At 37.1% G+C, this 25,329-nt stretch overlaps 1 protein-coding gene across 3 annotated transcripts in view; it reads right to left on the bottom strand.

Annotated features, from left to right (window-relative positions):
• Positions 1-25,329, bottom strand: part of CENPE (centromere protein E) — a 93,417-nt gene that overhangs the window by 17,480 nt on the left and 50,608 nt on the right. Inside the window, exons 35-42 of one of the 3 annotated variants that reach the window (XM_017958910.3) lie at positions 24,170-24,328; positions 23,235-23,525; positions 22,657-22,815; positions 22,191-22,481; positions 20,739-20,834; positions 18,545-18,763; positions 15,755-15,952; positions 14,764-14,967 (exon numbers count right to left, since the gene is read on the bottom strand). In XM_017958910.3, coding sequence (XP_017814399.3) covers positions 14,764-14,967; positions 15,755-15,952; positions 18,545-18,763; positions 20,739-20,834; positions 22,191-22,481; positions 22,657-22,815; positions 23,235-23,525; positions 24,170-24,328 — 1,617 coding nt within the window. Of the gene's footprint in view, positions 1-14,763; positions 14,968-15,754; positions 15,953-18,544; positions 18,764-20,738; positions 20,838-22,190; positions 22,482-22,656; positions 22,816-23,234; positions 23,526-24,169; positions 24,329-25,329 lie in introns of all 3 variants that reach the window. The other 2 variants (XM_017958909.3, XM_017958915.3) reach the window with 2 other exon arrangements.

Below are 25,329 nucleotides of genomic sequence, written 5' to 3'. Positions count from 1 at the left end.
TAGAATTCTAGGACAGTGTATAGGCTGAGGTTCATTATTTAGAACATTCTAAAACAGTACTTTAAAAGAATGTGAATATTCTTTGTAGTTTGCATCAGTTTCTGAAATTTCAGATGTTGGATGTGGATGATGACAACAAAATAAATAATGACTAGAGAGGATTCATATTGATCTGCAAGATGATAATCTCACTTTATTAGATTGTACTAACATATGAAAAGAACATGAAGAATTATGCAGGTTAAAATCATTATACATGCTATGGCTGATAATGAAACAGTAACTGATATCTAACAGCAGAGCACAGCTAGAAACTTAACAATTATCTATTTTTCTGCTTCATTACAAACCTCAATGTTAGCCGGGCATGGTGGCTCATGCCAGTAATCCCAGCACTTTGGGAGGCCAACACAGGCGGATCACAAGGTCAGGAGTTCCAGACCAACCTGGCCAATATGGTGAAACCCCATCTCTACTAAAAACACAAATATTAGCCAGGCCTGGTGGCAGGCACCTGTAGTCCCAGGTACTCGGGAGGCTGAGGCAGGAGAATTGCTTGAACTTGGGGGCAGAGGTTGCAGTGAACCAAGATTGCGCCACTGCACTCCAGCCTGGGTGACAGAGCGAGACTCTGTCTGAAAACAAAAACAAAAACAAAAACAAAAACAAAACAAGCCTCAATGTTAAAAAGGAAAACAACTCACTGCTTGTTGGCAATTGATCTGAGTATCCTGTATTTCTGTACAGGGAATAACAAACAATACTCTTTTATATTGAAGGATAACTAACTTTGAAATTACTGATATCTTTTTTACTTCCTAATTCCTACCGATTGTACTTAGTGTTCTCATCATGAATGACCCATTGGTATCACCTCATTTGTGGCTTTGTGGTCATTCTACCAGGCTCAGATCTTAAATTCGTTGTGTTCCTGCCACCCTGGACACTCCTTGGCTCTGGACTACAGATCTCACACCATACCAAGTTATTAATGCCGACTCTTATGTACTGGAAGAAGCCACATATACATGCTGATTCACACAGTAGAAATCCCTACTCTCTAGTCACAACTGGGTCCTCAATATTACAACAAAAACATCAAATTACAAATAGAGATGATCTTATCCAAACATCGGTTTTGTACCTTTCTCTACTGATTGTGGACTTTTTTGTTTTTTCTTCAAATAGCCAACTGCTATTTTGCTAGCTCTGGCTAATCAATAAACAGGATGAACTCTCCATGGGAAAGCTTTTTAAAAAGGGCATGATTCCTTATTTCAACATGATTCCAATATAATTTGCAGATGAAATTAAATTGTCAGAAAAGAACTACCCAAACATATGAACTATAAAATATATTTTGGAAACGATAATATTAATCTAGCTACCATTGCTCCAATTTAATAAAAAGAAGCAATCTTTTGACTATTACATGTTTTACCAATGAAACAGAGAAGGGAGGCCAGCGACACAGAAGACAGGTGATTTCTGCATTTTCAACTGAGGTACTGGGTTCATCTCACCGGGGAGTGCTGGACAATCGGTGCTGGTCAGCTGTTGCAGCCCGACCAGCGAGAGCTGAGGCAGGGCGAGGCACTGCCTCACCTGGGAAGTGCAAGGGGGAAGGGAATCCCTTTTCCTAGCCAGGGGAACTGAGACACACAACACCTGGAAAATCGGGTAACTCCCACCCCAATACTGCGCTTTAAGCAAATGGGCACACCAGGAGATTATATCCCACACCTGGCCGGGAGGGTCCTATGCCTGCGGAGCCTTCCTCATCGCTAGCACAGCAGTCTGCCATCTAATGGCAAGGCAGCAGCGAGGCTGGGGGAGGGGTGCCCGCCATTGCTGAGGCTTAAGTAGGTAAACAAAGCCCTGGGAAGATCGAACTGGGTGGAGCTCACAGTAGTTCAAGGAGGCCTGCCAGTCTCTGTAGACTCCACCTCTGGGGACAGGGCACAGCTAAACAACAACAACAACAACAACAACAAAAAGCAGCAGAAATCTCTGCAGACGCAAGCGACTCTGTCTGACAGCTTTGAAGAGAGCGGTGGATCTCCCAACACGGAGGTTGAGATCTGAGAACGGACAGACTGCCTGCTTAAGTGGGTCCCTGACCCCTGAGTAGCCTAACTGGGAGACATCCCCCACTAGGGGCAGACCTACACCCCACACCTCACACGGTGGAGTACACCCCTGAGAGGAAGCTTCCAAAGCAAGAATCAGACAGGTACACTCGCTGTTCAGCAGTATTCTACCTTCTGCAGCCTCTGCTGCTAACACCCAGGCAAACAGGGTCTGGAGTGGACATCAAGCAATCTCCAACAGAACTGCAGCTGAGGGTCCTGACTGTTAGAAGGAAAACTAACAAAGAGGAAGGACACCCACACCAAAACCCCATCAGTACGTCACCATCATCAAAGACCAGAGGCAGATAAAACCACAAAGATGGGGAAAAAGCGGGGCAGAAAAGCTGGAAATTAAAAAAATAAGAGCGCATCTCCCCCTCCAAAGGAACGCAGCTCATCGCCAGCAATGGATCAAAGCTGGACAGAGAATGACTTTGACGAGATGAGAGAAGAAGGCTTCAGTCCATCAAACTTCTCAGAGCTAAAGGAGGAATTACGTACCCAGCGCAAAGAAACTAAAAATCTTGAAAAAAGAGTGGAAGAATTGATAACCAGAATAATTAATGCAGAGAAGGCCATAAACGAACAGGCAGAGATGAAAACCATGACACGAGAAATACATGACAAATGCACAAGCTTCAGTAACCGACTCGATCAACTGGAAGAAAGAGTATCAGTGATTGAGGATCAAATGAATGAAATGAAGTGAGAAGAGAAATCTAAAGAAAAAAGAAGAAAAAGAAATGAACAAAGCCTGCAAGAAGTATGGGATTATGTAAAAAGACCAAATCTATGTCTGATTGGGGTGCCTGAAAGTGAGGGGGAAAATGGAACCAAGTTGGAAAACACTCTTCAGGATATCATCCAGGAGAACTTCCCCAACCTAGTAGGGCAGGCCAACATTCAAATCCAGGAAATACAGAGAACGCCACAAAGATACTCCTCGAGAAGAGCAACTTCAAGACACATAATTGCCAGATTCACCAAAGTTGAAATGAAGGAAAAAATCTTAAGGGCAGCCAGAGAGAAAGGTCGGGTTACCCACAAAGGGAAGCCCATCAGACTCACAGCAGATCTCTCGGCAGAAACTCTCCAAGCCAGAAGAGAGTGGGGGCCAATATTCAACATTCTTAAAGAAAAGAATTTTAAACCCAGAATTTCATATCCAGCCAAACTAAGTTTCATAAGTGAAGGAGAAATAAAATCCTTTACAGATAAGCAAATGCTTAGAGATTTTGTCACCACCAGGCCTGCCTTACAAGAGACCCTGAAGGAAGCACTCAACATGGAAAGGAACAACCGGTACCAGCCATTGCAAAAACATGCCAAAATGTAAAGACCATCGAGGCTAGGAAGAAACTGCATCAACTAACGAGCAAAATAACCAGTTAATATCATAATGGCAGGATCAAGTTCACACATAACAATATTAACCTTAAATGTAAATGGACTAAATGCTCCAATTAAAAGACACAGACTGGAAAACTGGATAAAGAGTCAAGACCCATCAATCTGCTGTATTCAGGAGACCCATCTCACACGCAGAGACACACATAGGCTCAAAATAAAGGGATGGAGGAAGATCTACCAAGCAAATGGAGAACAAAAAAAAGCAGGGGTTGCAATACTAGTCTCTGATAAAACAGACGTTAAACCATCAAAGATCAAAAGAGACAAAGAAGGCCATTACATAATGGTAAAGGGATCAATTCAACAGGAAGAGCTAACTATCCTAAATATATATGCACCCAATACAGGAGCACCCAGATTCATAAAGCAAGTCCTTAGAGACTTACAAAGAGACTTAGACTCCCATACAATAATAACGGGAGACTTCAACACCCCACTGTCAACATTAGACAGATCTACGAGACAGAAAGTTAACAAGGATATCCAGGAATTGAACTCATCTCTGCAGCAAGCAGACCTAATAGACATCTATAGAACTCTCCACCCCAAATCAACAGAATATACATTCTTCTCAGCACCACATCGCACTTATTCCAAAATTGACCACATAATTGGAAGTAAAGCACTCCTCAGCAAATGTACAAGAACAGAAATTATAACAAACTGTCTCTCAGACCACAGTGCCATCAAACTAGAACTCAGGACTAAGAAACTCAATCAAAACCGCTCAACTACACGGAAACTGAATAACCTGCTCCTGAATGACTACTGGGTACACAACGAAATGAAGGCAGAAATAAAGATGTTCTTTGAAACTAATGAGAACAAAGATACAACATACTAGAGAAGCAAGAGCAAACACATTCAAAAGCTAGCAGAAGGCAAGAAATAACTAAGATCAGAGCAGAACTGAAGGAGATAGAGACACAAAAAACTCTCCAAAAAATCAATGAATCCAGGAGTTGGTTTTTTGAAAAGATCAACAAAATTGATAGACCGCTAACAAGACTAATAAAAAAGAAGAGAGAGAAGAATCAAATAGACGCAATAAAAAATGATAAAGGGGATATCACCACTGACCCCACAGAAATACAAACTACCATGAGAGAATACTATAAACCCCTCTATGCAAATAAACTAGAAAATCTAGAAGAAATGGATAATTTCCTGGACACTTACACTCTCCCAAGACTAAACCAAGAAGAAGCTGAATCCCTGAATAGACCAATAGCAGGCTCTGAAATTGAGGCAATAATTAATAGCCTACCAACCAAAAAAAGTCCAGGACCAGATGGATTCACAGCTGAATTCTACCAGAGGTACAAGGAGGAGCTGGTACCATTCCTTCTGAAACTATTCCAATCAATAGAAAAAGAGGGAATGCTCCCTAACTCATTTATATGAGGCCAACATCATCCTGATACCAAAGCCTGGCAGAGACACAACAAAAAAAGAGAATTTTAGACCAATATCCCTGATGAACATCGATGCAAAAATCCTCAATAAAATACTGGCAAACCGGATCCAGCAGCACATCAAAAAGCTTATCCACCATGATCAAGTGGGCTTCATCCCTGGGATGCAAGCCTGGTTCAACAACGCAAATCAACAAACGTAATCCAGCATATAAACAGAACCAAAGACAAAAACCACATAATTATCTCAATAGATGCAGAAAAGGCCTTTGACAAAATTCAACAGCCCTTCAGGCTAAAAACTCTCAATAAATTTGGTATTGATGGAACGTATCTCAAAATCATAAGAGCTATTTATGACAAACCCATAGCCAATAACATACTGAATGGGCAAAAACTGGAAAAATTCCCTTTGAAAACTGGCACAAGACAGGGATGCCCTCTCTCACCACTCCTATTCAACATAGTGTTGGAAGTTCTGGCTAGGGCAATCAGGCAAGAGAAAGAAATCAAGGGTATTCAGTTAGGAAAAGAAGAAGTCAAATTGTCCCTGTTTGCAGATGACATGATTCTGTATTTAGAAAACCCCATTGTCTCAGCCCAAAATCTCCTTAAGCTGATAAGAAACTTCAGCAAAGTCTCAGGATCCAAAATTAATGTGCAAAAATCACAAGCATTCTTATACACCAGTAACAGACAAACAGAGAGCCAAATCATGAATGAACTTCCATTCACAATTGCTTCAAGGAGAATAAAATACCTAGGAATCCAACTTACAAGGGATGTAAAGGACCTCTTCAAGGAGAACTACAAACCACTGCTCAGTGAAATAAAAGAGGACACAAACAAATGGAAGAACATACCATGCTCATGGACAGGAAGAATCAGTATCGTGAAAATGGCCATACTGCCCAAGGTAATTTATAGATTCAAAGCCATCCCCATCAAGCTACCAATGAGTTTCTTCACAGAATTGGAAAAAACTGCTTTAAAGTTCATATGGAACCAAAAAAGAGCCTGCATCTCCAAGACAATCCTAACTCAAAAGAACAAAGCTGGAGGCATCACGCTACGTGACTTCAAACTATACTACAAGGCTACAGTAACGAAAACAGCGTGGTACTGGTACCGAAACAGAAATATAGACCAATGGAACAGAACAGAGTCCTCAGAAATAATAATACCACACATCTACAGCCATCTGATCTTTGACAAACCTGAGAGAAATAAGAAATGGGGAAAGGATTCCCTATTTAATAAATGGTGCTGGGAAAATTGGCTAGCCATAAGTAGAAAGCTGAAACTGGATCCCTTCCTTACTCCTTATATGAAAATTAATTCGAGATGGATTAGAGACTTAAATGTTAGACCTAAAACCATAGAAACCCTAGAAGAAAACCTAGGTAATACCATTCAGGACATAGGCATGGGCAAGGACTTCATGTCTAAAACACCAAAAGCAATGGCAACAAAAGCCAAAATTGACAAATGGGATCTAATTAAACTAAAGAGCTTCTGCATAGCAAAAGAAACTACCATCAGAGTGAACAGGCAACCTACAGAATGGGAGAACATTTTTGCAATCTACTCATCAGACAAAGGGCTAATATCCAGAACCTACAAAGAACTCAAACAAATTTGCAAGAAAAAAAACAAACAACCCCATCAAAAAGTGGGCAAAGGATATGAATAGACATTTCTCAAAAGAGGACATTCATACAGCCAACAGACACATGAAAAAATGCTCATCATCACTGGCCATCAGAGAAATGCAAATCAAAACCACAATGAGATACCATCTCACACCAGTTAGAATGGCAATCATTAAAAAGTCAGGAAACAACAGGTGCTGGAGAGGATGTGGAGAAATAGGAACACTTTTACACTGTTGGTGGGATTGTAAACTAGTTCAACCATTATGGAAAACAGTATGGCGATTCCTCAAGGATCTAGAACTAGAAGTACTATATGACCCAGCCATCCCATTACTGGGTATATACCCAAAGGATTATAAATCATGCTGCTATAAAGACACATGCACACGTATGTTCATTGCGGCACTATTCACAATAGCAAAGACTTGGAATCAACCCAAATGTCCATCAGTGACAGATTGGATTAAGAAAATGTGGCACATATACACCATGGAATACTATGCAGCCATAAAAAAGGATGAGTCTGTGTCCTTTGTAGGGACATGGATGCAGCTGGAAACCATCATTCTCAGCAAACCATCGCAAGAACAGAAAACCAAACACCGCATGTTCTCACTCATAGGTGGGAACTGAGCAATGAGATCACTTGGACTCAGGAAGGGGAACATTACACACAGGGGCCTATTACGGGGAGGGGGGAGAGGGGAGGGATTGCATTGGGAGTTATACCTGATGTAAATGACGAGTTGATGGGTGCTGACGAGTTGATGGGTGCAGCACACCAACATGGCACAAGTATACATATGTAACAAACCTGCATGTTATGCACATGTACCCTAGAACTTAAAATATAATTTAAAAAAAAAAAAGAGAAACAGAGAAGGGATTACTTCTGAAAGCAGGATGAATACTGCAATTACTTTTGGACTCACCAAATACCAATCAGTGAAATGTAAAACAAGTTAACAAACTGGTCTTAAGCAATGTTAGTGCTTATGACTCAGTACATTTGGGCTGATTACCTTGGGAACAATGATTAAAAAAAAAAATCACAATTTTGAAGTTTCTAGTTTAGCATTTTAGGTGTTTAGAAGTTGCCAGTCCAGGACATGTGCAGTGGCTCATGCGTGTAATCCCAGCGCTTTGGGAGGCAGAGGCGGGTGGATCACAAGGTCTAGAGATCGAGACTATTCTGGTCAACATGGTGAAACCCCGTCTCTACTAAAAAATATACAAAAATTAGCTGGGCCTGGTGGTGTGCGCCTGTAGTCCCAGTTACTCGGAAGGCTGAGGCAAGAGAATCGCTTGAACCCAGGAGGCGGAAGTTGCAGTAAGCTGAGATTGAGCCACTGCACTCCAGCCTGGGTGAGAGTGAGACTCCGTCTCAAAAAAAAAAAAAAAAAAAAAAAAAAAAAAGAAGTTACCAGTCCATCCTAACAACAAGGAAAAAGCAAAACAAATGAGAAAAAATCTACAAATCTGCTTAGATCCACCAGAGAGGTGAGGTTGCAGGCAAAGGGATGCTCCCCAAACTGGAGAGGCAGAGAGGGAGACATAGAGAATCATAACAGAGCAGAAACCTTTGCAGGAACCAGTTATGGGGTAGGAAACCCTGAATTGCAATGATGAACTATTGGAGCTCAGTGTTAACTCTGAAAGTTAAAAACTTTGGGGGACCTAGTCATACAGTGGCTGCCACACTTTTGTGTTTTACCTTCAGGAGATCTACCAAGTCATCACAGTTAACATTGGGGAAATCCCTTTGTGAGTCTGGCAGGAGAGGAGAAAAGGAACCATTTTGAAATAAAACAGAGCATTTTTATTTTTTCTTAAGGTCTGCCCTCAGCAGAAACTATTTTACCAGAGCCTAACATACTGGGGTTTTATCAGGGCCTAATATATCTGGAGGAGGGGGAAATACTAAGTTTCAGCTGGCTCTTGCCTTCCATGTGAAGTCAGGGAAATATACTCCACCTGCCACACACCACACATACCTTGCCACTACACTACTAAAGGCCTATTTGCTACAGTTACTTTTACCCAGTAAATCATGCCTGCTTTTCAGCAAAAAAAAATTACAAGACATACTAGAGGGTAAAAAACACAGTTTGAAGACACTGAATAAGCATCAGAACCAGAGTCAGAAATGCCAGGAACATTAGAGTTACCAGACCAGAAATTTTTAAAAACTTGATTAATATGCTAGGGGCTTTAGTGGAAAAAGTAAACGACATGCAAAAACAAATAATGTAAGAAGAGACACAGAAATTTTGAGAAAAAAAATAAAGAGATGCTAGAGATCAAAAATGCTGTTAACAGAAATGAAGAATGCCCTTGAAGAGTTCATCAGTAGACTGGCTGAAGAAAGAAACTCAACTTGGAAATATGACAATGGAAACTTCCAAAACTGAAAAGCAAAGAGTAAAAATACTGAAAAAAACCCTAAACAACATCCTAGAACTGTGGGGTAATTATAAAAGGTGTAATGTATACATAATGGGAACACCAGAAGGTGAACAGAAAAAGAAAGAGCTGGAATATGTGAAGTAATAATGATTAAGAATTTCCACAGATTAACAATGTACACCAAACCAGGAATCGAGGAAACTCATAATGCTAAACGGGACAAATACCAAACAAAACAAAACAAAAACCACATCTAAGCATATCGTATTCAAACTTCGGAAAAATCAAAGTTTTAATATTTGAAGAAGCTGGAAGGGAAAAAACACCTTACCTATAGGGGAGTGAAGGTAAGAATTACATCTGACTTTTCTGAAGCTATTCAAGCTAGAAGACAGTGGAGTGAGAAAACATACCAACCTATAATTCTATACCATGTAAAATTATTCTTCAAAAGTGAAGTAGACATAAAGACTTTCTGAGACAAACAAAAATTGAGGGAATTTGTTGTCAGTAGACTGGCCTTGCAAGAAATGTTAAAAAGAAGTTCTTCAGAGGAAAGGAAAATGATATAGTCAGAAACTCAGATCTACATATAGAAAGGAAGAGCACAAGAGAAGGAATAAGTGAAGGTAAAACAAAAACTTATTTTCTTATGCCTAACTGAGCTAACTTATGTATGCTTACCAATAAGGGAGATGAATGATGGCAATGATACAATGGATGGGAGGGAGAAATGATAAATACGTTGTTATTATAAGGTACTTATATTATCTGTGAGGTGGAAAGTGTTATTTGAAATTGGACTCAATTAGTTGTAAATGGATATATTGCAAACTCTAGAGCAACCACTAAAACAAGATAGAAGTGTACTTGTATGCTAAGCAGAGAAAATGGAATCATAAAATAATTAAAATCACAAAAGGCGGAAAAAATGTGGAAGACAAAAATAGGTACAAAGAATAAGGACAAAAAATAGAAAACAGAAACAATATAGCAGATATTAATCCAATTATATCAATAAACACCTTAAATGTCAATGGTCTAAATACACCAATTAAAAGACTGTCAAAGCAGATCAAAAAACAAGAGCTGACTGTATGTTGTCTACAAGAAACCCATCTTCAATATAAGGACACATAGAGTAGAAAGTAAAGGGATGGAGAAAGATACACCATGTTAAAACTAGTCAAAAGAGATGAAGTAGCAATACTAATTTCACACACAGCAGAGTTCAGAGCAAGGAAAACTATCAGGGATAAAGGGACATAGTGATAAAGACATCAATACCCCAAGAAGACATAGCAATTTTTATTTTGCATGCACCGAGCAAAAACGCATTAAAATACTTGAGGCAAAAAAATGACAAAACTACAAGGAGAAATAGATCAATCTATTACAGTTGGAGACTTTAATGCCTCTCCATCAGAAGTGAGAAAAATCAGTAAGGACATAGCTGAATTTAACAGTACCATCTATCAACTGGATGCAATTGACATCTATTGACTACTTCATCCAACAACAGCATATTATATATTCTTCTCAAACTCACATTGAATATTTGTGAAGACAGACCACATTCTGGACCCATCATACCATGTCTGCTCTCAGACTATAATGGAATTAAACTAGAAATCCAAAACAGCTGAAAAATCCCCAGATAATTAGATATTTAAATAATACACTTCTAAACAACATATGGGTCACAGGAGAAATAAAGAGAAATTAAAATGTATTTTGAACTAAATGAAAATGAAAATGAAAATATGACTTACCAGTATCTGTGGAATGCAGTAAAAGCACTGCTTAGAGGAAAATTTGTAGCATTGAATACATGTATTAGAAAAGAGGAAAGACCTAAAAATCAATAAATGAGGCTTTAACCTTAGGAAACTAAAAATGAGCAGCAAATTAAATCCAAAGTAAGCAGAAGAAATAATAAAAGTTAAAGTAGAAATCAATGAAACTGAAACGGAAAAATTAATAGAGAAAATAAATATCCTAAAAACCGGTTCTTTGAAAAGATCAATAAAGTTAATAAACCTCTAGCTAGGCAAACTAAGAAAAAGAAAAATAATACAAATTACTAATATCAGAAATGGATGAGAGGACATCACTATAGAGCCCACGGACATTAAAAAATATTATGAACAACTCAATTATTACAACCCACAATTATGAACAACCCACAAATTTGATAATTTAAATGAAATGGACCAATTCTTTGAAAGATACAATCTACCAATACACAAGAAAGGCAGTTTGATTAGGCCTATATCTATCAAAGAAATGGCGTCAGTAATTAAAAACTTTCTAAAATAGAAAGAACCAGGTCTAGATGAGTTCAATGGTGAATTCTACCAAATATTTAAGAAATTTAAGGAAAAACTACAGCCATTCTCTACAATCTACAATCTCTTCCTGAAGATAGAAACAGAAACTCATTCTATGATGCCAGCATTATTCTAATACTAAAACCAGATGATGGATGACATTATACAAGAAAACTACAGACCAATATCTCTCATAAAAATAGATGTAAAAGCTGGGGGCAGTGGCTCATGTCTGTAATCCCAGCACTTTGGGAGGCCGAGGTGGGTGGATCACGAGGTCAGGAGTTCGAGACCAGCCTGACCAACATGGTGAAACCCTGTCTCTACTAAAAATACGAAAATTAGTCAGGCATGGTGATGCGTGCCTGTAATCCCAGCTATTCAGGAGGTTGAGGCAGGAGAATCGCTTGAACCTGGGAGGCGGAGGTTGCAGTTAGCTGAGATCGCGCCATTGCACTCCAGCCTGGGAGACAGAGTGAGACTCCATCTCAAAAAAAAAAAAAAAAAAAAAAGATGTAAAAAAAGATGTGAAAACCGCAACAAAATATTAGGAAGTCAAATCCAATCGTGTAAAAAAGATTATACATAACCAAATGGGATTTATCCCAGGTATGAAAGGCTGGTTTAACATTCAAAAATCAATTAACGTATTCCATCACAGGCTAAAGAAGAAAAATCACATGATCATATCAATAGATGCAGAAAAAATTTTTGTCAAAATCCAATACCCATTCATAATTTAAAACTCTCAGCAATAGAGATGAACCTCTACAACTTGATAAAGAATGTCTACAAAAAACTACAGCTAACATCATAGTTAATCATGAGAAACTAGAAGTCTTCCTGCTGTGATCAGAAACAAGGCAAGGATGTCCCCTCTCACCTCTGGTTTTCAACACTGTGCTAGAAGTCCAAACTAATGCCATAAAACAAGTAAAGGAAATACAAGGCACACAAATCTGTAAAGAAGAAATAAAATAAAACTCTCTTTGTTTACACATGACATGATCATCTACATAGAAAATCTGAAGGCATCAACAAAAATACTCCTGGAACTAATAAGCAACTATAGCAAAGTTGCAGGATAATAAGTCAATATACAAAAGTCAATAGCTTTCCTGTATACCAGCAATTTACAAGTGTAATTTGAAATTAAAAATACATTACCATTTTACTAGCACCCCCCAAAATAAAATACATATGCAAATCTAACAAATATATACAAGATCTATATGAAAAAAACTACCAAACTCTTGATAAAAAAGTAGAAGAATCAAATAAATGGAGAAATATTCCATATTCATGGATAAAAAGACATGATATTGTTAAGATGTCAGTTCTTTCCATCTATAAATTAGAAGCAATTCCAGCAAAACCATAGGAAGTCATTTTGTGAATAGGGACAAACTAATTCCAAATTTTATATGGAGAGGCAAAGGACCCAGAATAACCAACACAATGTTGAAGAACGTCAGAGAACTGACATTACTTGACTCCCAGATTTACTATAAAAATCAGCAGTTTCCAGATTTGCTATCAATGAAAGAACAAATAGATCAATGGAATAGAATAGAGAGCTCAGAAATAGATCCCACGTGGTCAAGTGATCATTGACAAAGGAGCAAAGACAATATAATGGTGCTGAATCTGAATCTGGACATCCACAAGCAAAAAAAAAAAAAAAAAGACCTTAAGCACTTCAGAAAAATTAACTCAAGATGGATCATAGGTTTAAATGTAAAACAAAAACTATGGAAGACAGCATAGGAGAAAATCTAGATGATCTTGGGTTTGGTGATATTTTAGACACAAACTCAAAGGCATAATCTATGACAGAAATAATTGATAAGCTAGACTTTTTTTTAACATTAAAAATCTGCACTATGAAATACAATGCCAAGAAAATGAGAAGACAAGCTACAGACTGGTAGAATATATTTCCAAGACACATCAGATAAAGGACCAATATTCAAAGTATACAAACAATTCTTAAACCTTAACAATGAGAAAACAAATAACCTGACTAAAATAGGGGCAACAGACCTGAAGAGACATTTCACCAGAAAAGATACACAGATGACAAATAACTATAAAAAATGTTCAACATCATATGTTATTAGAGAATTGGAGATTGAATGAGATACTACTACATACTTACTAGAATGGTCAAAATTCCAAACTGACAACACCAAATGCTGATGAGAATGTGGAGCAACAGGATTTTTTCATTGCTGGTGGGAGTGCAAAATGGTACAGCCCCTTTGGAAGACTGTCTGGCAGTTTCTTACAAAACTAAACAAATTTTTACTATATGATCTAGAAATTGCATTCCTTGGTATTTACTCAAGTAAGCTGAAAATGTATGTCCACACAAAAATATATACATGTATGTTTATAGCAGCTGAATCCATAATTGCCAAAACATACAAGCCACCAAAATATCCTTTGGTAGGTGAGTAGATAAATAAACAGGTACATACAGACAATGGAATATTATTCAGCATTAAAAAGAAATAAGCTATGAAGCCATGAAAAGACATGGAGAAAACGTAAATAAATATTACTAAGTGAAAGTTGTCAACCTGAAAAGGCTATATATACTGTACAATTCCAACATATGACATTCTGGAAAAGGTGTTACTATGGAGACGGTAAAAAGATTAGCAGCTGCCAGGGTTTAGGAAGGTGAAGTGATGAATATAGGTGGAACACAGGGGATTTTTATGGCAGGATAGTAAAATTACTCTGTATGACACTGTAATGATGGATACATGTCATTTTACACTTGTAACTCATAGAATGTACTATGCCAAGTGTGAACCCTAATGTAAGCTACAGACTTTGGGTGATAATGATGTATCAATGTAGGTTTATTGATTGTGCCAAATGTGCCACTCTGATGTGGGCTGTTGATAGGGGAGATTGTTTGTGGAGATGGGATATAAGAGAACTCTCTGTACTTTCTGCTCAATTTTGCTGTGAACCTAAAACTGCTCTTAAAAAAAGTTTATTAAAGCACATGAGGCCCAACTAAAGTAGCTAACCAGGCTTGTCTATGACTTTACCACAGTTGCTGCCCATAGCCTTGAAACAGACTCATGTCTTACGATCTCTAAGGCTACTTGTGTAAAAGGCTCAGTTCTTACAGAAGCAGTGAGAAGAAGAAAAAGAGAATAGTAAGAGGATTCAAGATTTCACAAGTGGAAACTAAATATTATACAACAAGATTTTGTTACCTTGATCAGTATGAATTGATAAGGATACATTAGAGGAAGAACACGTTTTACCAAATCAATTTTTTTAAAGCATATACAAATAAAGAAAATACACATAAGTTGCTCTTTTAAGAATGAGTTAGGACAATTAAAGCAAACAGCAACAAAAAAGAAGTAGTACAGCAAAAAGTAATACTTACAATTATTCTGTTATTAAAGAAGTTATTCATTTGACAAATCCTATCATTTTCTTTCTGGATGCCATTTTTAAGCTTTTCTATATCAAAACGAGTATTTAACCACTCTTCCAAAAACTGTGTCATTTCTTTCCTATTACTTAGTATTTGCTGAAATTCAGTCTTTATGGTAGGGAACTCACTTTCTGAGAAATCTTTGAGAATTTCCTGTGTGAAAAATAAGTGTCAAATTGTTTAAACACTAGGAAAGTTTTGATCCAAATATCATATATATATATACACACACACCACAAAAAGAGGGCCATACCTACTGGACTCTTGCTTTTCTTCCTTTTTACATCACTTCTTAATATTTTAAAGTAAACTAAGAAATGTAAGTTAAAACTTCATTCTAGTTATTTGCATAATATAATTTTGGCAGTATATGTGATGTAACAGATTGTACCTATTAGAATAAAAACTTGTAAAAATGACAATTTTGTGACTAATTGCTACAATACCTGAAGTGCATCTTAATTTTTATATTTTGAGATGGTCTCACTATGTTGCCCAGGCTAGTCTTGAATTCTTGGAGACAAGTGATCCTCCTGCCTGAGCCTCTTAAGTGGCTGGAATTATAGGCATGCCACTGGGGCTGGCTTCATGAAGTGTTTCTAAATGTAGCTTTTTACTACATTTAGCAGACCTTACATACATGTTGGGAACTGGATGCCAGCCTCACACAGATGAATAAAAGTAACACATTCCATGTGGAGTTGTTGCAATAAAGAGGTTTCTGACTCCCAGCACAGATGTAAGAAGTTTTCCTGTATCTGTGGAGGTCTGAAGGGAGGCTAGTTCATTATTTGCCAGTCTTTATGTCTGGCCAGGTATCACTCTGTAACCTATTTTCAATTTCTGGTAAATGAAAATAGCTTTAAGCACATGAAAAAGTACCTTTCTACTTGATAAAAAGGCTTAAAATCTAATTAAATCCATTTAAAATAAATTATACCTCAATATGTAGATCCATATTCTGGTTCAATTTGAGATCCCTTAATTCTCTGGATGGTACATCACAATCTTGTTGAAGGTGCTGTATTTTAATTAGCAATTCCTTTTGCTTTTCCACTTCATCAATAAAATCTATTTCAAATTTATTGATGGACTCATGTTGTTCTTCTTTTATTTTTGTAACATAGCTTAACACATACTTGCAGAAAAAAATAAACAAATTGGAAAATGAAAATTTTGTCACATTTACAGGAAGTTTTTTTTTTTTTTTTTTTTTTTTTTTTTTTTTTTTTGAGTCGGTGTCTCGCGCTGTCGCCCAGGCTGGAGTGCAGTGGCCGGATCTCAGCTCACTGCAAGCTCCGCCTCCCGGGTTCACGCCATTCTCCGGCCTCAGCCTCCCGAGTAGCTGGGACTACAGGCGCTGCCACCTCGCCCGGCTATTTTTTGTATTTCTTAGTAGAGACGGGGTTTCACCGTGTTAGCCAGGATGGTCTCGATCTCCTGACCTCGTGATCCGCCCATCTCGGCCTCCCAAAGTGCTGGGATTACAGGCTTGAGCCACCGCGCCCGGCCTACAGGAAGTTTTAATCCTTGAGACTGAGGTAGGATGACATCTCTTATTTACCTATATCCTCTCACAAGTGAGGAAAAGGGAAAGAGCTTCTCTCTATCCCCATTTTTTTCCTCTTAGTATCTTAGGAGAATAACTAACTCCCAGACCTATACTTCCTTATTTCTGACTTCTTATTACATATACTTCTTGGATGTCTTACAAGTACTTCAAATTCAACATGTTTAAAATGTAACATGATCCCTTTTTCTACAAGCCCTCCTTTTTCTATTGCCCCGTTTTTGGCTAATTACATTGTCAATCACCTGGGTTTCCCAGTTAAACTCATGAGACTCATTTTCAACATCCTATCCTGCCAACCCTGATTGGGTAACCCTGATTGGGTAACCAAGAAGATGATGTTACATGTCTCAAGACTTCCTTGTTGGCCGGACACGGTGGCTCATGCCTGTAATCCCAGCACTTCGGGAGGCCGAGGCGGGTGAATCACAAGGTCAGGAGATGGAGACCATCCTGGCTAATGTGGTGAAACCCCGTCTCTACTAAAAATACAAAAAGTGGTGGGCACCTGCAGTCCCAGCTACTTGGGAGGCTGAGGCAGGAGAATGGCGTGAACCCAGGAGGCAGAGCTTGCAGTGAGCTGAGATCGTACCACTACACTCCAGCCTGGGCAACACAGCAAGGCTCCATCTCAAAAAAAAAAAAAAAAAAAAAGACTTCCTTGTCAAGCATATTTAGATATTTGGCTTCAAGGAGACAATAATTTAAATGCCATATGTCTCATGGACTTCATGAATAATTCTAGATGTCTGATTACCAGGATTTGTGGAAGAATTACCAGGGCCTGAAGGGCAATCTACTCACGTAGGGCAGATAACAGCTTCCTTATTCCTCAACTTCCACCATTCCTTAACCTGTTATAATCTGGTCTCTTCCTTAACTACTCAATTGAAACTGTTCTGACAATGATCACTAATGAGTTCTATTATCACCACATTGAGAGAATATCTTCAGTCCATATTCTGACTCTCTGAAGTATTTGCCACTCATAACTTGATCTCTGACGTACTTTTCTCCACTGATTTGGGTAGCAGCACTTTTGCTAGGTTCTCTCCTGTATCTTTGACTTTTCCAACCTTTAACCCATGTGTTGCTCACTTTTCTGCTACTGACTCTTAGACATTTATCTTTTCCAGAGTTCTGTTTCTATCCTAAGGCTCTTACTCTTCATTATGCTTTCTGGAGGATCTTACAAATGTATTATCTATCACCTATATGCTGATCAGTCTCAAATGTTAGTCCTTATTTTCCTCCTGCCAAACCTCAAACTCACATCTAAATGTCTACTTGGTTTCTCTTCTTGGATGTTCCATCATACGTATTTCAGCCCCCAAACATCTCAAATTAAACAATCTCCTGCCTCATCTACCTTGTTTCTCTATTTTTGAATCTTAGTTAATGGTACCACTATCCACAAACCTGACTAAGCCCAAATCCAAGAACTCCATCTAAACTTCTCTGCCTTACGTCCACTATCAATTATGTAGACCTGCTATTTTAAGCTGCTAAATATTTCTTTAACCTTGTTTGTCCTCTCTTGCCCTATGAAACCTTTCCTAGTAGTACAGTCACATATAAAATCTCATCTGGACCACTGTAACTGCCTCTTATTGCTTTCTGCCACTAGGCTTATCTCCCTCAAACTCATTTCTTCTTTATTCTTTAGTTTAGTACCTAAATGGTAATCAGATCCTGTTACCACCACCACTTAAAATAACTGTCTAATGATTCCCCATCTACAAAAAGGACTCCAAGCTTTGTTATTGAGTCTGGCTTCCACTACAGTTTCATCTTCTGTAACTTTATTTAGTACGTCATATAACTTGCATGCACTTCTATCATTGCACTTAATACCTGTTTATATGTCCGTCTCACCCCAGACCATGAGATCTTTGAGACGTTAACTCTCATCTGCCTCCTGAGCACCCTGACATAATGTCTAGGCCCACAGGCAGAGTTCAGGTGTTGTTGAATGACCAGGTGATAGGTGTATTGACTATCCTACATATTACTGTGCTCAGACTCACATAATCTTTAATTTGGTAGTAAGAATACTAAATAGTAAATATGCCGGCACCCGAAGCAGGACTTAAATACATTGATGTTTATAACTGAAATTTATAGCAATATTTACAAGGATATTACTAAAAAAGATGGTACCTTAAGTTTCTTCATGATTCTGTGGAATTCCATGGAACATCTCTGGTTTGCAGTAAAAAGTTTTTCAATGTGTTTAGTTTGTAAATAGGGAAGTGAGAGGTTTGCTTTAACTCTCATTGAAAGCCCTTTTTGGATTTCAATTTCCTTCTCCAAGTCAAGAGACAATCTATTCAAGCACTCATAATGATCATCCATCTCTGAGTATCTCTTCAAAAGCTCCTAAAGGAAATGAGGATTCACTCAATTTATAACAATTCATTCTAATATAACAATAAGTAGTTACAACTCTAGAATTGTAACAAAACTCACGCTTTAACATTTTCTGTAGGACAGAAATAAAGATCTTTGTATTTAAAAACAAAAGGAAACTCTTGTTGTCATTTTGGATTACAGAAATAATAGATAATTATTATGGCAATTTAAAAAATTTAAGCAAATATAACAAAGAAAGCCAGGACCAACCATTCTTAACATTTTGATGCATTTTCTTTTAGTTTTTTGAATATTCATGATTTGAATCAACATTGACAAAGTCTGATGAGAAATTTGAGTAAATTCAATTAAGTATGTATTGTAGTTCATGGTTGAGTGCTGGTTTGTTTACAGTAGGCAGTCGGAGTTAGCAGATAAAACAAGTGATTAAGAATCAAACCACCTATTTGTCAGCTTGGTATAGACACTTCACACAATCCTACCATCTTCCTACAGTCTGTTTTCTATCCCTTTATCAGATGTAGAGTTCAGGTTCCAGCTGTGCCACTTCTTGACTGGGGAAGTCACTGAGCCATTTTCACAACAGGAAGACCACAGTAATTACCACAAAGTTTTCTGGGGTCAACTAAAATATTTGATCTATACCTATATATCTATGTAATCTATAAAACAGACACAGTCATTTAGCTTGAAGGAGACAAAATTATATTTATAAAAATGTTTCTATACCCAAGTTTTGAAATAAATCAGATACAAGTCTGACTTAGTTTAAAACTGAGATTCTACCAATTTACTAGCTGTGTAACCTTGGGCAACTGCTAACCTTCCTTTCTGAGCCGCAGTTTCTTTGTTTATGAATGGAGCAATAAAGCCTATATCATGAGGTAAAACACCCAGTATGGTACGTGGCACACAGTAGACATGCAATAAACCTGGGCCCATAAACTCAAGTGACTTGAGGCTATGCAGGTGACACACTGGTCAGAGCACAGGGAGAGAAACATGTAAAATTCAAGTTGCTGTAATCATGTAGTGGTTAACATGTTTAGTTCAGGGTGCTAAACAATAAAACAAGGGTGTTCTCACAAGAATGAGCCCTTTATTTTTAATAATTTAAGAAAAGCTAGATGTTAATCAATCTGGAGTGTTGGAGAAGGGATTCCTGTTTTTGGTTTTAGGATGAATCAGCTACGGTATACAGCAGCATATTGAACACTGACTTATGTCAGGAATGTGCTAAATGATACAGTCATAAACAAAACAAAAATGTCCTTAGAGATCTTGCATTCCAACAGGTGTGACTGCAAATCCTGTTGGCTTTCCCTTCAATGTATATTCAGAATCTCAACACTTCTCACTACCTCTATTGCTCCCTCTCGGGACAGGCCAGGATGATCTCTGCCTGGGTGACTGAAATTAGTCTTTATAATGGTCTTCCTGCTTCCACTCTATTTTCAATATAACAATTAAGAGTCATCCCTTTAAAATGTAAGTCAGATTATGTTTCTCTTGCGGTAAAAATTCACCAGTGGATCTCCATCTCACTTAATAAAACTCAAAGTCTTTTTTCGTGTCCCACAGCTTGCCTCTTCCCTGATAACTCTCTGAACTCATTTGTTAGCAGCTTGCCCCTTTTCGATGTTCCTTGAACCACCACGGAGTCTTCTGCCTCAGGAACTTTGTACTCGCTGTTCCCTTTGCCTATAAGGGTCTTTTCAGACATCTGTATGGCCTGACCCTTTACCTCGTTCAGGTATTTGCTCTATTATTACTCTTCTGGTGAGGACTTAAATTCACAAGCTCCCATTGTTGTTCGTGTATGTGTGCATTACACATACACACCTGTACTAGGTTACAATGTTTAGAAAAATACTGAGCACTATCTATTCATTCCAGAGGTTCCTTCAATTCCACTTTAGGTTTCAGTAAGCCTTTGGAAGGGAACCAATAATGATTTGTAGTTTTAACAGGAGGTACTTACTTTTATTCTAGAGCACTTTTCTCTCAGGCTTTCTGTAAGGTGCTGTTGTCCATTACTTAACCTTTTTTCAGGTTTTACTTGGTGGTTCTGTTGGTCCTGCTTTGGTAAAAAGAAAATAAAATAAACAGGGCTTTTGTCATGACTATATTCACATATAATGTCTAACTGGACACTTAAATTACATGATATTTTAATAATGGAATTAAGTGTTACACTTGTAACTCAAAAGCAATGCTAAAATGATCAGAAAATAAATAATAGTACCAGTAAGTTTTATAGGGAGTGACCTCAACTCATTGGGAAAAAAGTAGAAAAACCATATAATTTTTGGAGACAGGATTTGTTTTCACAGCTACAAATTAGGTTTTCGGGCCAGGCATGGTAGCTCACGCCTGTAATCCTAGCACTCTGGGAGGCCGAGGCAGGAGGATCACTTGAGTTCAGGAGCCCAAAACCAGCCTGGGATACATAGTGAGACCCTGTCTCTATAAAAATAAATACATAAATAAATAAACGAACAAATAACCAGGAAAACAAACAAATTAGATTTTAATTTCAGATTCCTACTCTTCCAAATCTCTGCATTATTCACTTGTAGTTTTAACAGGGGCACTTACTTTTATCCTAAAGCACCTTATTGCCACCAATCAACTATACTTAAAATCACCTGTACTGTCTATTGTGTTTCAAACCCTAGTCATATATTCTTCCCAGCCTCTTGGAAAAGTTCACATTCTGTGTACATTTTGCATTTCTGATTAAAAAGTATAAAGTGAAACAAAAACATTTTCTCCCACTTATTTATTTTGTTCACTAAAGTACCTAGAAGAATATTTGTTGAATCAATTAAATCTCTTTATAAACTTAGTTAAGGCCCATATAAAGAAATGAGAATAAAAAATATTTGTACAGATTTTAATCAACTTATTTGTCTGAACTTTGTTACTTTTAAAAAGAGGATTTAATTAGATATTTTAAGATATATAATTCCGAATATCTAAAAATAATCATACCAGAGGAACTTAATTTTTATATTTATCTTGCCTTTTTTTCCTTTTAACTTCAACAATAAGAGCCCAACTCTAGAACTCCAGCATGTATAGGTAGAGAAATGGGAATATTTGCTCTCTTACAAATCTAATCCTTCAAATATTTCTCCATTTAGAATAATGCTATCTCTTGATTTAAAAAAAAACTTTAAAATGTTATATTAAGGGAAATAGTCTGCTTTAACACACTTTATAAAAATAAAGAATTAAATGTTATTTTCTGAAAATATTTTTGCTTCTTTTAAAACTGTCTTCTATTGTGTGAAAATTATAGTAACCATTTCCCACTATCCTTTACTGTTCATAGAAATTTCCAGAAAGAGAAATAAAAACATTGTAATTCTTTTCAAAAAAGCTTAATTCTTATTAATAGTTACTACACAGCAGAAGATTCTGAACTCACTCTAGCTATCATTTCCCTTAAGGTTGCTACGAATTGGTCCCTTTCCATTTTGAGAGATTCTTTTATCCTCCTTAGCTCATCTCTTTCTTTAGCTACAATTCTAATTTCTTCAAGGCTTTCATGAAGTTTCTTAGTCAACTGGAAGTTATCCATTCTCACATTTTGCATAGATAAGTTTTGGGCCTCAAATTGCTTCTTCAACTGTTCCATCTCATTAATTTTTTTATGACTCATATTGACATCTTCTTTCATTCTAAGCAGATGAAGTTCTTTTTTCCGAAGTTCTTGGATCTTGAGATAATTGTAAAACAAGTTAGAATGTAAGCAGTTTCTTCAAGGAAGGAAAATAGTGTCTACTTGTGTTCTATACGCACATGTATATCTACATATCTGTATCTATATCTTTTTAATTTCACGAATAATTTGGACAAAGTTACTTCCAAAAGAAGAACAAAACAACACATACCTTTTTCTGTAATTCATCTTTTGATTTATCTAAATCCTTTTGAATGTTTGAAATTTGAGTTGTCTTTTCTAAAATTTTTTCTCTAAGTTTATCAATAGTTTCCTTGTGTTCTTTTGATAGCATATGAGCAGTTTTTAGTTCCTGTTGTATTTCCAGATCCTTTATTGTTAGAAGAAATCAAGAAATGTAATGACATAAAAGCACATTACCTTTACTTAATAATTAATGATTTTAAACAAAATCTTAAAAACTATACACTCACAGTTAAAAACAAGCATTATACAACCTCCCAAATTAGAACAGTAAAGTAAAATTTCCTGCTGGTAGCCTCCTCCATAGCCTTCTCCTTTCACACCACTTGGACATCTTTCTAAATCAATATCACATAAAGAGTACATCATTCTTATGCTTAGTTTTCCATTCTTATGCTTAGTTATCCATTATACAGATAGTGCCTTATTGGTGGACAGTTAGATTACTTCTAGGTTTTGGTCACCACACACAGTGCTGCAGTGAAGACTGTATTTTTGCCCAAATATGTGAATATAATGGTAGGGTAAAGAGAGAACACAACTCACTCTAGCTTTGGTTTCTTGTAGGCTTTCCATGAGTTGGTCTCTCTCCAGTTTGAGTGTTTCCTCTACTCTTCTTAGATTATCTCTTTCTTTCATTACAGATTTCATTTCTTCAAGGTTTTCGTGAAGTTTCTGAGCCAAATTTAAGTTCTCCGTTTCTATCTTACTCAGAGTTAAGCTTTGGTCTTTTATTTGTTTCTTTAGTTGCTCCATTTCGGACACTTTTTTCTGTGTCTCATTGACATCTTTTTTTAACTTAAAAAGTTGATGTTCATTTGCCTTAAGTTCTTGAATCTTAAGATAATCATAAAATAATATGTTAGGTGGCTTTTTAGGGACAGATAAATAATATTTTCTAAATTGATTAAGACAACTGTCTACCCCTGTTACTCTCACTGATATCCTGCACAATTTCACATAGAATTTTACTTTCTTTTGAGGTATAACATATATAAAGCATGCTAATCTTCAATGTATAACTTAATTTATTCTTGACACAGGAATAAATCTATGAAACTACAACCCAGATTAAAACAGAGAATATTTCCAGCACTTCATAAAGTTTCTGCATGCCCCTTCCTAGAGACAGCCACTATTCTGATTTTATCATCCTGGTTCAGTTTTGCCTGCTTTTGAACTTATATATCAAAATGTATGTATCCATTTTCCTGCTGATGAACATTTGAGTTTTCAGTTTTTTGCTAGTTTGAATAAGGCTGCAATGAACATTCTTGTGTCTTTTTATAGAAGTATGTATGTACTCTTTTCTCTGAGGTACCTACCCAGTAAGTGGAAATGTGGGCCTCAGGCAGGTTACATCCAGCATTAGTAAATACTGCCAACGTGTCTTCCAATGTGGTTGAACCATTTTATATCCCCAACAATTTTAGGCTCAGACAAATCAGATATCCAATCAAACAATCCCCCCACAAAAATACCTTTTCTTGTAATTTAGCATTTGAATTTTCTAAATCTTTTTGCATATTTGATATTTTATCTGTCTTCTCAGAAACAATTCCTCTGAGTTTGTCAATAGTTTCCTGGTGCTCTTTCAGATGCATGTGAGCAATTCTTAGTTCCTCTTGTTTTTTCAGATCCTTTATCATTAGAGAAATTTTAAAAACAGTGACATATCTTAATATTAGGTTTTTAAAAATAAAGTGATGTATTTTCTTAGTAAAAATAATAACAGCATTACTCTATATCTTTGCTGTTGTTTTTAAGTTACAGGCTTTCTCTTCCCCGTCCTCATCTCTTTACACTCGACTTCCGCTTTTCAGAGGCAAACACATTACACATATATTACTTTTTTTAAGTGTTGCATAGTATTTTGACATACTGTTTATATTTACTGTTTCCTTCCGAGGAACATTTAGATTGTTTCACATTTTTAATTTTAAAATCACTATAATAAATAACCTGTGGTATATGTATATGTTGTGTTTGTATATACACACACACAGTCCTTTAACAGTACATATGTAGGCTAAAGTCCATAAAGAAAATGCTAATTGCAGACTTGAACATTTTCAAGAACAGTACCAAATTAAAAGGCTATATCATTTTATTCTTGCCAACAGTCATACTTGGTTCAAAGAAGGGTTCATTGCTGTAAGAAGACAATACATTGAATTGCTAGAGAGAGGAATGAGCTTATTTTAGGTTCTATTTCCCTAAGACCTTCCCTAACTTGGTCTCGCTCAATTTTAAAGGTTTCTTCTACTCTTCTTAGGCCATCATTTTCCTTAGTAACAGATCTTACATCCTTAAGGTTTTCATGAAGCTTCTGAGTCAATCTTAATTTCTCCATTTCTACACTTTCCAGAGTTACATTCCAAGCCTCTAGTCGCTTCTTTAACTGACCTGTTTGATACATAATTTCCCTAAGATCATTTTTTACTTTAAGAAGTTGAGGCCGGGCCTGGTGGCTCATGCCTGCAATCCCAGCACTTTGGGAGGCCGAGGCGGGTGGATCATGAGGTCAGGAGATCGAGACCATCCTGGCCAACACGGTGAAATCCTGTCTCTACTAAAAATACAAAAATTAGCTGGGTTTGATGACATGCATCTGTAATCCTAGCTACTTGGGAGGCTGAGG

The sequence above is a fragment of the Papio anubis genome, chromosome 3 (assembly GCF_008728515.1).
Source record: "Papio anubis isolate 15944 chromosome 3, Panubis1.0, whole genome shotgun sequence".
In the NCBI taxonomy this organism is placed as follows: domain Eukaryota; kingdom Metazoa; phylum Chordata; class Mammalia; order Primates; family Cercopithecidae; genus Papio; species Papio anubis.
This window is presented reverse-complemented; position numbering and strand designations above follow the sequence as displayed.